Genomic DNA, 16,781 nt, shown 5'->3' on the forward strand with positions numbered 1-16,781 from the left:
AGGAGAAGAGAGGAGTGGAGAGGAGAGGAGGAGAGGAGAGGAATGGAGAGCAGAGGAGGGGAGAGGAGAGGAGGAGGAGAAGAAGGGGAGAGGAGAGGAGTGGAGCGGAAAGGAAAGGGGAGGAGAAGAAGAGGAGAGGAGTGCTGACCAGTGCCTGCACGTGGACACTAATCGGAGCGGAGTCAGGAATGTGGAATATCACTGCAGCAAGGCAGCCCATGTAATCAGACCAGACAAGACTACCGGCAGAGCAGTGACGTGTCTGGAGGGGCCTCCACTGGATTTGGACTGATTTCAGGACAGGTCAGGAGAGAATGAGGAATTAGAATTAGGAAGAGGATGGAATGGAATGCAGAGTGGAGTTGGGGAATAGTAATCAGAAGCCCCGAATGCTTTGTAGTGCTCCCATGGTGGTTAATGTGACAGAGAGGATCTTTTTACCTCTCACTCACTCACACACACACACACACATACACAAGTACACACGCACACACGCACGCACGCACGCACGCACGCACACACGGCACGCACACACACGCACACACACACACACACACACACACACACATTGACAGTAAGCAAGCATTGGGACACAACAGCTGCCTCTGATGTGACAGACTGACATGTGGGTGTTTGGCCCCAGTTAGCATCTGAACCGTCAGTAGCTGGATCCAACCCGGTGTCTGCTTTTAACTATAGTAAGACCGGTGCCAAAGATTCTGTAGAGCAGTTTATGAACCATCTCTGCACATACTTTCAGATGACGCACCCACGATGTATTCAAACTCTTCGAACAGAGGGGAACATTTGCTGCAAAAAAAAAAAAAACAAATCTTCGAATTTACTCAATTCGAATGATCGAACACACCGCAGGGCCTGGGCCTGCCATACTCAGGGCGGGATCCACGTCCGGGCCAGATGCGGCTACTCTCCGGGGAGGGTGGGCTCGGAGAAACGGCGAGAGGAGTAGGAGGATAACCTGCTCTCCAGTCAAACACTAACAAGCACAAAGAGTTCACAAGAGACCAGCGGTCAGGTCGGGCCTTCCAGGGCTGGACGGGGGAAATATGGCTGCCAGAGGCAATCATGCTGCCGGACAGTAAAACCTTGTGGCTTTGGCCAAAGAGCTCCGAGCCAGTCAGCCAGCCAGCCAGCCAGCCAGGAAGAGACTAGATGTTTATAATGTTCAGTTTTGTAGGGCTTGGACCACTTTGAGAAATCCAATTTTGGATGTGTTGATATTTTATAAATGTGTGTGTGTGTGTGTGTGTGTGTGCGTGCGTGCGTGCGTGCGTGCGTGCGTGCGTGCGTGCGTGCGTGCGTGCGTGCGTGCGTGCGTGCGTGCGTGTGTGCGTGCATGAGTGTGTGTTTGTGTGCGTGCATGTGTGTGTGTGTGTGTGTCTGTGACAATCATTTGAGTGTCATCCTGGTTTTGAGCCAAGCCAGGGTCTCTGTGTGTCTGCTTTCTCTCTCATGTGTGCACCCACACACAAATACCCTCAAAAACACTCTTGTGTTTCCATGGTTATCCAGAAAACAGCATTTAACCATCTTGATGATTCATTGAAACACATTTGTGTGTGTGTGTGTGTGTGTGTGTGTGTGTGTTTTGACTGATTGAGTGAGAGAGAGGTTAAACTGTCAGGATGAATTCATGTTTGTCTCCATTGTTTATGGAAAGAGACTCTTGTGTGCTCTCTCATTCCAAAGACTTAAACTCTGTCATTCCCCTTAACTATCTCTCATCCTCCACTCTCTCTCTCTCTCTCCCTCTCTCTCTCTCTTTGGTGACCTCATTACTCTTTATTGTTTATTCCAGTCTCTCTCTCTCTTCTATTGCAGTCCTTTCCTCTTATAGACAAAAAAGAAAATCTCTCCTCATTTCTCTCTTCCCATTTTCTTGTCCATTAACATCCTGTCTTCTTTCTTCTCCTCCATCTCACTTGTTCCTTTGCTCTCATCCCTCCATAAATATTCTACTTCCCCCCATCAGTGTTCCCATTATTTTCACTTAACAGTTCCTTACGATCACAGACACCTAATGGTTAACTTAATTGTTTACCAAAAAGCTTGGTTCTTAAAATGAAAAAGAAAAATCTATTTGTTGGCGATTTGTAGGGTTTTTATTTAGCAACAAAAAATATAGTATCTAAGAAGACGTAGATTTGTGTATGTGATCATTATTGGGTTGGCTATTCCAAGATCAAGAATAAATGATGACAGTGTGTTTGTTTATACATTTAGGTCATTTAAACACATATTGAGTGTTTCTTAGTCTTTGCACATCAAAAAAAAAGAACATCCCCTTTTACCGACTGCTGCCAGCGTTTCTGTGTTGATTCCCTCATTTGATGTTGTGCCTTCATGTCTTCAAGTGATGTCAATTCTGTATACAGAAAACTCTCTGCTGACTGAAAGGTTTTCCCCTGTTTGTCTTGTTGAGGCTTTTAAGGAAGTGCGTTGTCTTTCCCAGGCAAAGAGAGCTGTTTTGAGCGTATAGTGTCCCGATTTGGCACTAACATTACGTATGTTGTGATTGGTGATGGGCGTGACGAGGAACATGCAGCCAGCCAGGTAAAGTGACCTTCCTCACTCCTCCCTGCGCGGTTCTCAACTCCTGTCCTTTCTCCCCCTTGTGTATCTCCCTTTTTACAGGCAAAGAGAGTTGCTTTGAGCGAGTAATGCAAAGGTTTGGCAGAAAAGTAGTGTATGTTGTTATTGGCGATGGGGTGGAAGAGGAGCAGGCGGCCAAAAAGGTAAAACATCCCACTTCCTGCCCCCCGACCCCGGGACGACCCGGAAGTGAATCACAAAAAAACTCGCTGTGTGTCTCCAGAGTGGACTTCCTGCCTGTCCCTGAGCTAGCGTGCTATAGATGTTTATTTTCTATTTCTCTCTCTTTTTTAAAGAAAAGTGTCTTCCTCTACTTGCATCTTTGCTATATTTGTTTCATGGTGTTTGAAAAAGTAGAGGATTTTGTAGAAAATCAATACAGACCTTGTGGGCATTCGACCAAAAACATTTAGGGCCCTACTTCAAATGATGGGTAAAGTGTTAAGTCTTCAGTCTAACTCAAGCAAATGTATGGACTAATTTAATACAATGAGGAAGGACCCTAAGCATACACATTTGGGGGTCAGCTCTATCCTCCTATGTGCCTTACGATGGCTTTAATTTATGCATTTTAAGACACTTTGCCCATTGCCTGACTTCAATTTGCCTGTCATTTGAATTAGGGCCCTCAAAGTTAGTCCTGTATTTTTGACTGTGTAAAAGCAGAATATGACGATAAAATACTGTCTACATGTTCTGTATTGAGCAACTCCTGAGCTTGAAGATGCACTTTAATTTCAGCATTTCAGCAAGATTTCTGTGCCTCAACAGCAGCTGATTTGTATACAATGTGTGTGCAGTGTTCTTTGGTTTTGCTGTCTGTGTATACAAACAAAAAGACAAGCAAACAAACAAATCAAGACATCTTGATATGTGTGCTTCTCTGTCGACCAAACGATTCTTTTCTTCATATTAGTTGAAGAGTCTGTTGTCTGTAGGCTTGCATGTTCGTAGCTAAGAATGCTAGAGTTAGCCTAACTTGCATGGGGGTGAAGTGTGTGCAGGGCTTTGAGATGTTCTGGTTTTGAGTCTAAGCATCACCACACACACACACACACACACACACACACACAATATATATATATATATATATATAATTAGCACAGTAACAGTATAGGACAGGATTTGCTTTCACATCATGGGTAAGATCTCAGACCCATGGAGAAGGCTATGGAGAATAAATAAGTTCAACTCATTCTTGTCAGTGTAACACTTTCAGTCAGTAAGTCTGTCATGGATCAGATTAAGCATCGTCCTTCAGACCTACAAATAACATTAAAAACCACATTGAACCCATACTGCTCTGGCACAGCTGAACATACCCTTGCATTGCAATGCCAGAAGAGTTGACTCAGCAGTTACTCTAAGATGTATTTCCCGAAAATGTCACTGTGCGATCCACAGCCATGATATGACCATTACTACAACAACTGCCGTGAAATGATCTAGATCATTTTGCTCTCGCTACCCTTTACATACAATTGTTGGACAACACTGAAGCTTTCGGGAATCACACAAAAGCTTTGCCTTTGTGTCCATTGAGCTTGACCTTTGACCCTGACTCTTACGTTATTTTCTGTCACAGCACAACATGCCCTTCTGGAGGATATCGAGCCACTCGGACCTGCTGGCTCTTCATCAAGCACTGGAATACGAATACCTGTAAAGAAAAAAAAAAAAAAGAACTAAACTGCAGAACTGTACCTACCACATTTTTTTCTTGTTTTTTTTTTTCTTTCTTCTTTTTTTGTACATCTATTTAAGGAGCTACATTACACTGCTATTTTTTTGTTTGTTTCATTTTGTCTTTTGTCTTTTTTAAAAGAAAAAAAAATTGTTGCTTAAGAAATAAATAAATAACTGAACTGTCTTAAGAAGACGAGGACGGCGAGAGAGAGAATGCTGGTTTTATTTGTGAAACTATACAAGGTCTTACTGTAAGCCGCAAAAAAAAGTTTTCATTTTGTTGTTTTTCCTCTTCTTAGCTAATGTGAGGTGGGACAGTGGAGAAACTATGAGTTTCACAAACAAAAACAAAAATGAAAAGAGATTCTCCCTCCCCTCGTGGAGGACCTAAACCTTAACGCAAAAGACTTAAAACTGTAACCATAACAACCCTCCTCCCCATTCTTCTTGCTTCCATAGCAACAACCTGCACTCTGAGTGACTATCTAGTGTACACCCCATATCCCATGTAAATTATTTTACAGTTAATAGTTTAAACACGGACATATTTGTTGTTTGATATTGGAAAGGGTTTTGTTGTCTCTTTGTTTTTGTAAGTTTTTGGCAAAGAAGAATGTGCATAATGATTTGTTGTGCCTTATATAAAAAAGATGTGTTTGTGTGTTTCAATGTAATTTTTGTTTATTTTAAATATGTATGTAGATAAATTACAAACCTTAAAAAAAAACATTGCATGGGGTCCTGATAGATTATTCCCAAACACCAATTGAATGGCTGAGTTTCACACACACACACACACACACACACACACACTCACACACCTCCATACATCTCTTTAAATGTGATGATACAAGTCTGATTATGTAAAAAGTAAAGTATAGTCACGCCACGTCAAACCCTACATTTTGTAGTAATATGCATAAATTGCTCAAGTTTCTCTCATATCACCATATCCGACCTTCAGCATATAAACCCTTAGTGCCACGAGACCAGTGATGCCTTTTCTCTCATATCACCATTTCCTTCAGCATATAAACCCTTAGTGCCATGAGACCAGTGATGCCTTTTCGCTCATATCACCATATCCTTCAGCATATAAACCCTTAGTGCCATGAGACCAGTGATGCCTTTTCGCTCATATCACCATATCCTTCAGCATATAAACCCGTAGTGCCATGAGACCAGTGATGCCTTTTCTCTCATATCACCATATCCTTCAGCATATAAACCCTTAGTGCCATGAGACCAGTGACTCCTCACCAGCCACACTACTGAAACAGATCTGGGAATCATAAGCTAGACTTTAACTGGCAGGATGTGAAAAGCCACAATTGTTTCACATCATGAACTCATTTCTGAAGCCTCTTTATAAAAATGTATTGCCTGTGTCAGCAGGCATCTCCTCAAGGACTTGGAAATGGTTTGCCCTACATTTTATGCACAATAAGTATAGCCTACAGCCACATTTTGGTGTGTATTCCTTATTGCCAGATATATCATTTTCCCACTTTACACTAGGGCAATGTGTCAGACAGTTCTGTGAAAAATGTCTACAAGATACCCGTCAGCAGTGACAATTTGATAACTTTGAAAAGGTAGGCAGCAATTGTGCATGTTGGTTTATATTTAAATTGAAGACACTTTTGTCCAAAATGAACATAACACTTTAGACAAGAACTAAAAACCAAACTAAAATCAGTTAGCTCACCCCTTCCTTCAGTATCCCCACGGAAACTCCAGTTACTCGTATGCGGGAGAGGCACCCCCACACTGGTTTCCGGTTTCGAGAGCCTGAACTGCCTATGGAGACCAGGATATTCTAGAATCTAGTGTACTCATGAGACGGGCAGCTAGTGGATCATAAAGGTTGACTAAACGCAAGAAGATTTAATAGCATAGACAAAATGCACCTTGAAAGGCAGCATACCCATTTTCAGATGAATAACGCTCTTCTGCTGCTTTGGACACATCCCCTTAATTTCTACACCACTCAAACTATACAAGAGGTTCATTCTTCACACATCAACAGGTCTCCTACTGTTGTGTGTACTACCAAGTCACATCTATCCAGATACAAGGCTTAATTACGCAGACATAACATACGCCAACTTCTCTTACACTGTTCCTGAATGTTGTTCTGGCGTTGCCTATTGACTGACAACTTTTAACATCTTTAATCAGTAGGAAAATTGTCATATAATAAACCAATCCGAACACATGGAACCGGTTGTGTGGTTGCCCCCGACAATATAGCTCAAAAAGCTGTCACCCACATCCTTCAAAGATACTCGCGTACCCGTCCATCCAATTCTAGCGTACTCCGTGCACAACAAAGTCACAACACAACTAGTGATCACATCCACGTGTCAGAGGCAAAACACCACACCAGACAAGCAAAGTCGTTTCACTTCAAAAAGGTTTTATTCTGCGCTTTACTTCTTGGACTTGAAGTACTCCTCAATGACGTCCTTGGCCTGAGACTCTTTGCCGTAGTCCTGCAAAGGAAAAAGCACAGAAATATTAAGACAGGAAGCCACAAACACTGTAAACAATGAATAAATATTAGTGTGCAAGCCTGTATTCTGGACTTCAAAACACCATTTTTACATGGCTTCTCAGAAGTCAGGAAGCCACAACGGTCAAGTGCTCAAACCGCATTACATACAATAAAATCTACTCAATTTCAACAATTTGGGCATAGCTTTACCTAACAGAAGCTCACACGGCAAGAATCACACCATTTCAAGGTGCTCATGCTAGTAACAACACCACTCCTGCTGGCCTGTGGATACTCAGTGCTGCTAACTTGGGAGTAGAATGCTAAACCCAGAGAATGTCTAAAGAGACAGCACTCAAAGAATTATCCATAGAAATGCTTGGGGTTAGTTTGTAAGACCAATCTGGTAGTACTCTACACACATCTTAACCCCATCTGGTATGCCACCCTATTCCCTTATACTGGGGGAAAAAACCTGTCCGATAACTTACTTGCCTGTATGGACTTGGACTAGATGGACATGGCTAAACCCCCAAGAGCTACGGGATGCTACTACTATACTAACACACATTCACTGTAACTTAATGGCACAACATCGCAATACCAGTCCTACAGCACAGTCACCTCATACTGTACGCCACAAGACATCCATGCATCCATGCATCCCTGTGTGTGTGCGCACATGTTAACCCGAGCCCAAAGTGACTAGGGCAGAAGGGCCATTCTAAGGACTTCCGCCCTAATCAGTAGTACTCGGTTCTGCAACCGTTCTGCACTGGCTCGGAGGACCAGGAACCCTGAGGCTCCAAAACTCCCTTTAGATCATTACCCTTCTCTGCCTCTACCCCCAGCACAGATGAGCAGAGACAAACATTCAAAGAAGAGACAGCAGAACACACATTTAAAGAAGTTGTAGTTCACAGTTGTCACATAGCCTACACGCACTCTAATCAAACTCTGGGTCCTCCTACTGTGCCTGTGCAGTCAAAATCAAAGGCATTCCTACACAACACAGGAACACAAAGGGGTCCGGACGGAGCTGTACTCTATTCTAGCCAATGAAAGCATTGTTTCCTGAGCAACTTCAATGAGACAAAGAGCAACAACTTTTTAGCCAGAATCACAGACTGCACCTCTAATGCCAGCTTCAGCACGGTCATCACAACGCAACTCACCTTGACGACCACACAGCTGCAGCCCACCACCTTCCTGGGTTTGCCCTCGCGGTCGATCTTGCACAGACCGACCCACTCGCCGAGCTTCTTGTTGTCGTCAACCTGACAAATGCAAATAGAAAGTGTTATACTGAGGCACACACAGGCAACAGAGTCAAGACAGAGGACATAAGCACAACTATTGTGTATGCCTTGATGAATCGGGTCCTAGACACAAATCTTAAAGGACAAAATACATAATAATTCAGGGCAATTACACAATGATTCACTTCAAAATCGTATGACCCAGGCCTAAATTACCACACACACGAAATTGACACCATCTAAAGCCCTACAAAAAATCAGAGCTCTACATCACAATCCCTGATTTAGTCTCAATCAGTTCCCAGGTTCACTTGGCTGTATCTCAGTAAGAATTGGGTAACAGTGGCGTTTATCCTCACTGGGTCTCAGTAGAGGGAGCCAAGCTATCATCATCGATACAGCAAGAGAGCCTCTCTCACAAGAGCCAGAACTGATCGTCTAAGACTGCAGCATTTGCAAAAGGACTTGTTGTACAACAAAGTAAATCTCTGAAACGAACTGTAAGTCAGATGGAACAACAATACTTCCAACACCCATGATGAAACATGAGTGACCAGTGACCACACCAGAATTAGGCCAACACATACGGATCAATAGATTCAAACTAAACTATTGCATTTCCACAGAAATACTATTCCGGGTTCAAGAAAACTTAAAGCAAAGAAATCCTCAAAATTCTCAATCACCACATACGTCCACAAGTCTTGTTTGAGCCACGCCCGAGTTCAGGCACACTGCCTGTGGACGAAGCATTGAGGCATTCCGAACGAAACGTACCTTGATGAGGTTGATCTGATGCTCGGCACAGAGGGCTTCCACCAGTTTGACGTACATGGGCTCGTCACAGTTTGATGCCAGGACGCAGAGGTGAGCCTGGCGCCTGTAAGCCATTCACACAGACTCATCAGAACTTGCATGATCCACCATAGTGGTGTCAGTTATGATAAACTTTCAGTATCTCAGACAAATATTGGGTAACATGGCGATTATCCTCAGAGACTTCAGTAGAGGGAGCCAAGTAATCATCAGTGATACTGCATTTCCTTCAGACATGTATTCTACAGAGAGGTTAAACAAATGTTACAAGAAAATACTCACTTGTCGAGAGCCTTGGCGGCCTCGCGGATTCCACGCGCCAGCCCGTCGTGGATGAGGGCGGTCTTGAGCACCTCGGGCAGAGCGGTGTTGACATCCATCACACCTCCGGCAGCGATGCTGTATGAAACACGCCAGATGGAAGCACCACATTACAATAATGTTTGCCTCGGCGGATTGGGCATACTACTACTATTTTAACCCTCGGCATTTCAGATTGCGTCTCTCACTCATGATTAAGAGTGAAGGGGTATCCGACTAAAGAAAGAAAATCATCATATCAATGCCAGGGCTGAGTGATGTATAGGCTACTTCAAGTGCCCAATGTTCACTTTCCACATTGGGTTAGCTTATTGGCTAACATCTCAAATGAACACACATATTGAGCAGCTTCAGTAGGTGTTCCAATCAAAATATATACACCAGAAGAAACCTTATGGAAGATGTACAGGGGGTGCATAGCACAAACATTGCACTAACGTCACATCAATGACAAATAAGCGGGCAAATTAGTAGTAGCACGCATTATCCCAATGGGAGCAACGAGTGGCTTCCATCCTCAGTTCGGAACATACCGACACCGGTTTCAACTTTAACGTTATATGTCTGCTCAAATGAGCCAATACGCATTCAACAGATGTTAATATTTTATAGAATGCACACATTAATTGAGTAAAACCTGCTGCAACAATCTAACTTTGTACTTCTGTGTAGTGATCTATGCAGTACGGCGGTTTTGGTCACGCTTACCCTTCCTCGGCCATTGTAGATTTGTGATGGATGGCGGACTTAAAATTCTGCAATAGTCACAAAATATGATAGATATGTTATCATTCATGGTATAAAGTTCAATTTGAAGTTACTAAGCACTAAGATGGTTAATATTTTCGATGGATTGTCCCGGAGGTATGGAAAACTCACCCAATCCTATCTCTGACAGCGGGTAAAGAGGACGTCATCAAGGCGACAACATTGCTTTATTAGTCAAAGGGCCTCAGAGTAATATAGCTGCCCAGTGCAATGCCTGTAGAAGAGTGTTTCTTGCTGTCTATGCTTAGAACTCAAACTCAACTCTTTCATGAACGCACTCCTATTCAAAAAGGTCAAATTAATCTTTTAAAAAAAAATGTAAGCTTCATTTTTTACGTGTTTTATCCTTGTAGTCCTTCTGATCCTTCCTAAGTATTCTGGTTACATGAGGTAATGTTTTGCACGTAGGCCTATGAATTATTTTCTAAACCAAATTTGTGAATTTTAATGCCACTAGGGCACTATAAAAAAAATCACTGAAATCACGTAAATAGCCAAAGTAGGCCTAACTCCAACCTAATATCCATCAGATTTTTTTTTCGCTGTTTGCTAGTAGCAAGCACTTTAATTTTTGCTACCTAGGCATATGCTTTCATGTGCCAGTAGGCTAGGCTATTTCATTCAGAGTCACACCACAAACACCAGAACACATAGGCCTAAACCTAGCAAGAGTCATAGATCCGATATGCAATGTGTCTGGGCCTACACAGTGCAATACCTTCCCTGTTGAATTTATAGGTTGGTTTACCATGTTTTCAAATAATCCTGTTAAATTCATTTTTATTCTGTGCTCTAGCTCAGTGTAATCCACTCTCACGTGCTGCAAGTGTGTATGCAGATGGGAGTGAGACACTAAACAAAAATCATTCCATTTTATCAATTTTTTTTTGTATAAAGTTACTTTTATTTTACTTTCTCAACAAAAAATATGCGCTTTTCCTTTAACAATGTGTTATTATGACCGCCGCGCAGTGTAACGGTGGTCATCTAGGTTTAGTCAGATTTCTTCTTTTTTTCCTTTTTTTTCGGGAGCAATATTTCGTCAAAGATTCCCGGGACACTGAAAGACCGGGTGCATGAAACTTGCATGTAGCCCCACAAAGATGGAGCCATTGTTTTTCGTTTTGATCTGTTGAAATTGGAGATCATTATAACACGATCTGAATGCCCACCAAGATTCATGTATAAGTCTGTTCATGAGGGGCCATACAACAAAATTAACTTATGCTACTAATTCAACTGGCCTGTAGATGGCCGGACACAGTTTTCTGTAAATATCTCGAGAACCGTAGGGCCTAGGAGAACCTCCTTTTTTGTATGTTTGTCTTGGAGCCATGTCAACCCATCCCATAACCATGCATACACATACAGTGTACACATGAAGATACATGCACACACATGCAGGCACACACTCACACATACACACGCGCGCGCATGTGTGCGCGCACACACACACACAGACACGCACAGACACACACACACACACGGGCACACAACACACACACACACACACACACACACACACATAAATACATACACACAGGTACGCACACACACACACAAACACACACACACACACACACACACACACACACACACACAAAGACACACACATACACACACAGTAGACAGGCAGCCATACTGTACATATACACCTGCACGCACACACAGAAACACATACACACATGCACAAATACACCCCACACACACACACACACACACACACACACACACACACACACACCATTACCCACCCACACAATCACAAGTGAACATACACACAAACAGACATAAAAACACACACACAAATGCAGGCAAGCAGACACATACTGCACACATACATCCCGTTACCCCCACCATATACACTCACAAGTGAAAACTCACAGAGAATTACACATACACAAAAGCAAGAGCACACATGCACACACTCATTTACATACATAAAGGTTGCAGTAGGGCATGGCGTAGGGGATGGAAACAAATTGACAAGCATAATTTAGTTTTGAGAAGAGAATGTGCAGGACTGGGCGGCGGTCATATTTTGCACCGCTTTGCGGTACATCTAGTTATAACCGAATTGAGTCAAATTATACTTGAATGCTTCTGACCTAATCAAAGCAGATAAGGCCTTACCAGAGAGGGTTAAAGCTATAGTAATGAAGGATCTTTGGGCCTTACATTATGTCTGAAACCAGATGAGTGCAAGGGCCCAGTTAGCTGTTTCATTTTTACTGTCAATAAATGAATTGCCAGTGACATTTTAAGGTAATCTAATTAGCTGAAGTGAGTATAAACCTGTAACTCTTGGGAAAACAATTGAGTCCACACCTATGCAGTCTTACATTCTCGTAGGCCAAGTTCAGACATGTCTGTCTGTGTGTGTGTGTGTGTGTGTGTGTGTGTGTGTGTGTGTGTGTGTGTGTGTGTGTGTGTGTGTGTGTGTGTGTGTGTGTGTGTGTGTGTAGCTATCCTTGAGGTATAACCAAAGAAGGATCTTGCAAGTTGTGTGGAGGTGTGGCCTCTGAAGTGAGCCATGTCAAAACCTGCTCACCTGGCTGCTACTCCCACTCACACACACACATACTCTCTCACTCACTCACATACAAGTTTATACACACCTGAGCACACGCCACGCCACGCCATCCCATTCCAACCAGCCTAAAGCTGCACTGAATCTTGCACTAGTCGTCCTCCTCTCTTCACAAACATGGTCCTCACAATCTACTTCAGCAGTGTCAGTGGATCCAGGGAGGTCTGTAAATCCAGCTGTTTGTTCAGTTGTTTATTTGTTTGTTTATGTCATTTTTCTATGTGTTTCAGTTAGACTGTGTGGCCACTTTGCGACACAAGATGTTTGCTCACCATTAGCGCATTCAGGCTTTCAGTATTGGTGAGCCACTCCTTTCTAAAAGATGACTCAGATGCATATTCACTGCCTATTTACTGGATCTGGTAGTGGTCATTTGTTTAAGTGAAAAATATTTTTCCCCCTTCATTATTTTTTAGTGGGTGGCCTATGATTGAACTGAACAATATGCAATGGGAAAACAAACAAAGAAACTAACAAAAACTATATTTGATTCAGATTAGGATGAGCAGGGACCTCTAAAGAGATGGATGGGTGTCCCTGCTTGCATGAGCCTGTGATAGCTAGTCAGTATAGCTTTACATTTGTCACAACAGGTTTAGATGGCTTGCTGTCGAGCACATTATCTCAGGTACAGGTACAGGTCATCTTTATGGCAGTGCTTGTGTGTAAAAAAAACCCCTGTTTTTGCTCCATGTGCTAAAAATGGTAGGCTTTGTAGGCTATAGTAAAGGTCTTACATAGAGCCATCCACATTTTAAAGAGCCCATAAATGCTTTGATTGCTCATTTTGTTCAGTATGTTGTCCAGCCTAAACACTGACGCTGGATGCATCTTTTAATGGATCCGCAAAACAGATAGCTACAGTAGTAGAGGAGAGCTTGCTTGTAAAAGATGGGGGTTAAGCCGGGGTTTCATCACCTGAGTGAGTCTGTGTTTGCCCAAACATTGTCAAATGACCCGGTTGAAACTATCTCATAATTCTGGCTGCTATTTGTGCACACCCACCGTGTAAACCACATGAAATGGGGCTGATGCCATTTTAGCCTACTCAGGCCAAGTTCAAGGACTGACTTGATGCATCTTGGTTTTTATATGCACTCTTAAAACGAATATGTCAGAAGCAACACAAGCTGTGTTGTTCCTATCTGGACATAGAGATGTGTTAAAAAACAACACAAGTTGGTATTATTTTCAATACATTCATTTTAAGAGTATGTGGCAGCTTCAAAGTTTGTATTGTGCTTGAATGATTGATTCAAACTGGATTGTAAGCTGGTCTTGATGACCCCCCTGGGCTACCCAACTCTGTTTTCTCCACTCCACCCTGTTAGATAGGTGCGCCCCAAACTGTCTAGACTGTAGGAGTGGTTCACTAAGTGTCTTTTGGATAGGAAGGTTGTGCGCTTTAGTTGTCTAGTGGTTGAAAGACAGACAGACATACATACAAACACCTGACTCTCAGCCACTTAACTGGCTCGCTGGCTCAGCAATACCTTTCAAAAGGCTCTCCCAGTGTAGTCAAGCAACAGCCTCATATGTGCAGCATGTGTCGGGGTTACATAGATATACTGCAGACTAGTTTGTGCTTGTCAATACTGCCTTAAGGCTCACCAGCAGCTTCATCTGATATCAAACTGTGCATTCATCACTCAAAGTTGATGAATTAATGATTTCATCAGTTTTATGTCCCGAGAATGACACACAACAACCAACTGAGAGCAGGTTGTGAAGTAGAGATAGTCTTTTAGTTTGTGTTTTTTTCTCGTCAATACAATATATACCTACCTCCCTTACATGGTCAATTGTGCTGTTAGTAATTCATCGTAAGATTTTTTTCCACCTTCACTTTTTTCCACCAAGCATTTTATGTGACTGCTGTCAATCCTTCCTCCACCTTCCCCTCCCCTCCCCTCTTCTCCAGCTGAAGCAGCAGCAGTCGGAGATCTTCCAGTATCTGGACGCCAAGCAGATCATGTACAAGGCCGTGGACATCACGCAGGACACCAGCATCAAGGACGAGATGAGGAAGCGTGTGGGCAACCCCACCGCCATGCCCCCACAGGTCTTCAACGGGGATGCCTACTGCGGGGTGAGTTCCCCCCTGACCCCCAACCACCTGACTACGCTACTGCTGCTTATAGCAAACATAAGGTCAAAGGTCAGGTTTCAAGAGGGTCGGAGTCAAGCTACGGTCAGGTCCACAGCCATCTAAAAAATGCTCGGCAAAAGCCAGTCAGTCGTGGAATCATTCTGTTGCCTACATTCTAGCATAGCAACCATGCAAACACTGTTACGTGTATTCGCTGGTATATGTGTACTGGTGTAAAATCAAATGGGCCATAGCTGGGCACAATATGCCTTAACCCACTACTCCAGAATACCCTCATTCCCTGTCTTACCCTCACTCAAGGGCAAATGCATCCTTGTCAGAAGGTCAGTAAATTGTTAGATTGGTTTCTATAGCAAGAGTATAGCACTTTGAACTAAAGAAACAAGACAGTTTGTTATTGTATGATACCGATGGCATCGGAGGCACGATGAGATCAGCTGCCTCATCATCTCAGTGCATTAGAGTGTGAGTGGAAGTGATGTGTGGCTATTTCTTCTTATTACCTCATATGTGCAGAGTCTATGATCAGGTGATTACTTACACAGCACATCCCAAACAGCAAATACCATTACGTAGTGCACACACACACACATCCAGTGCAGTTCAGTGTATACACACACACACACACACACACACACACACACACACACACACACACACACACACACACACACACACATACACACACACAAATATAATCAGTAGTCATTCTCACCATTCAGGTGTATCTGGAATTCTACCACAGCTGGACACTCCCACCACAAGGCTCTTTGAGCGTGTGTGGAATGTGGCCGTACCTTACTTTTCATACATGACTTTGCCTTTAAGACATGATGCCAGATCCCACAGGGCGGAACCCTCTATTACTGCAACACACCCTCTGTTTAGTTAAACCTTAGAGCCGTTCTGCTCTTTTAGAACTATCGTATTGACTGTCGTTGGCCTCTCAGAAGGTGTGACTCAGTAGTAGAGTGACTTGAAAAGTATTTATTCATTACATCCCAACTTACATTCTACTGAATTACAGTGATGCCTATATGTATTTTTGTGGATTACAGTAATTTAAAACATGTAAAACAAAAACTTACAGTCTGTTAATAAGCAAACAATTTTCCATCAAGACAAATACTTGAATAACAACAAATGCATTCAAATGTAATCAACATCACAACGTCTATTGCAATATACAAGCAATGTTGTTGCAAATCATCCTCCACTTGCGTGCCTAGACATTTTATCTTCTACATGTATAAACATGCTTTTGATAATTAGTACTATACTGTATGCCTGTTAAGGACACAACAATGGTATAATGATGTACAAACTCTTTCTTTTAACTGCAAAGAATGTAAACCACTAGAATACCAATGTGTCCATTTTGACCATTGGAATTTAATTTCACCAACAGAACTACTTTTCTTTTTTTTCTTGTTAAAAAAATGATCAGTGTATCAATGATGAAACACTGTTGTCTTCCTTTTGGTAATGGTCTGTCATTTGCCTTACAGGATTACCCGCTGTTCTTTGAGGCTGTAGAGGATGGCAAAGCAGAGGTCTTCTTCAAACTCTAATTATGAGTAGTACAGTGTACTCTGATGTGCAATATATTTTGTTGTTTGATAAATAAACTGTTTGCCTCTGAATTTTATAAAATAGGTGTAATATCAGTGGTTATGAAATGTAATCCATATATGAAACCAATGACTCCAAGTGGTGTGTCCGTTTTTACTGTGTATGGTCATAATGCAACTGAAAACTTTAACGCCTGGCTGTGTGTCCGATCAAGCAGGTTTAAAATCAGAACACGGAGCAGGAGAAGCGTTGCTTCAGTCATTAAGAAAGCAAGAGCACCTAAGTGCCACTAGAAGGCAGCATTGCACTAACCAGACCGTTAAAGGTGACAGAATATAGATGATATACAGTATGTGTCTCATTTGGGGGCTTGTGGGTTTCGCAAGTTACTTTTGTCCTCATTTTTCTTGAAGGTTTTATTAACTCTAAATTCTGAAAAGGTCAAATGTATGTCCTTAAACCTCACAATTCTGGTATTGTAGCCTAGCACAGGGTTTGGTGCCAAAAAGCGAAGAAGACTTTTACATAGCCAGCACCAGCTGAAGCCTG

At 42.6% G+C, this 16,781-nt stretch overlaps 3 protein-coding genes and 2 non-coding genes across 8 annotated transcripts in view; 2 read left to right on the plus strand and 3 right to left on the minus strand.

The window, feature by feature from the left end:
* eya4 (EYA transcriptional coactivator and phosphatase 4) overlaps nucleotides 1-5,014 on the plus strand; it is a 67,935-nt gene extending 62,921 nt beyond the window's left edge. For all 4 annotated transcript variants that reach the window (XM_062551164.1, XM_062551165.1, XM_062551166.1 and 1 more), the window contains 2 exons: nucleotides 2,656-2,756; nucleotides 4,199-5,014. In XM_062551164.1, coding sequence (XP_062407148.1) covers nucleotides 2,656-2,756; nucleotides 4,199-4,279 — 182 coding nt within the window. In that variant the 3' untranslated portion in view covers nucleotides 4,280-5,014. The remainder of the gene's footprint in view (nucleotides 1-2,655; nucleotides 2,757-4,198) is intronic.
* A 1,684-nt stretch (nucleotides 5,015-6,698) lies between these two features.
* Nucleotides 6,699-10,180, minus strand: rps12 (ribosomal protein S12). Its single transcript, XM_062550583.1, has 6 exons — nucleotides 10,072-10,180; nucleotides 9,901-9,947; nucleotides 9,154-9,270; nucleotides 8,833-8,935; nucleotides 7,972-8,073; nucleotides 6,699-6,794 (listed from the first exon to the last, which is right to left on the minus strand). Exons 2-6 carry the CDS (start codon nucleotides 9,912-9,914, stop codon nucleotides 6,732-6,734), a joined length of 399 nt encoding a protein of 132 aa, XP_062406567.1. The 5' UTR covers nucleotides 9,915-9,947; nucleotides 10,072-10,180; the 3' UTR covers nucleotides 6,699-6,731.
* Nucleotides 8,372-8,455, minus strand: LOC134098594 (small nucleolar RNA SNORD100). Its single transcript, XR_009941090.1, has one exon. It is a non-coding gene; the product is annotated as a small nucleolar RNA SNORD100 (small nucleolar RNA).
* Nucleotides 9,009-9,091, minus strand: LOC134098593 (small nucleolar RNA SNORD100). The gene has a single exon (XR_009941089.1). It is a non-coding gene; the product is annotated as a small nucleolar RNA SNORD100 (small nucleolar RNA).
* Nucleotides 10,181-12,543: 2,363 nt separating the features above from the next.
* Nucleotides 12,544-16,303, plus strand: zgc:153284 (uncharacterized protein LOC751696 homolog). Its single transcript, XM_062550584.1, has 3 exons — nucleotides 12,544-12,712; nucleotides 14,472-14,639; nucleotides 16,169-16,303. The coding sequence occupies exons 1-3, from the start codon at nucleotides 12,668-12,670 to the stop codon at nucleotides 16,229-16,231; spliced, it is 276 nt and encodes a 91-aa protein (XP_062406568.1). The 5' UTR covers nucleotides 12,544-12,667; the 3' UTR covers nucleotides 16,232-16,303.
* The last annotated feature ends 478 nt before the right edge of the window (nucleotides 16,304-16,781 follow it).

The sequence above is a fragment of the Sardina pilchardus genome, chromosome 12 (assembly GCF_963854185.1).
Source record: "Sardina pilchardus chromosome 12, fSarPil1.1, whole genome shotgun sequence".
NCBI classification, from domain to species: Eukaryota; Metazoa; Chordata; class Actinopteri; order Clupeiformes; family Clupeidae; genus Sardina; species Sardina pilchardus.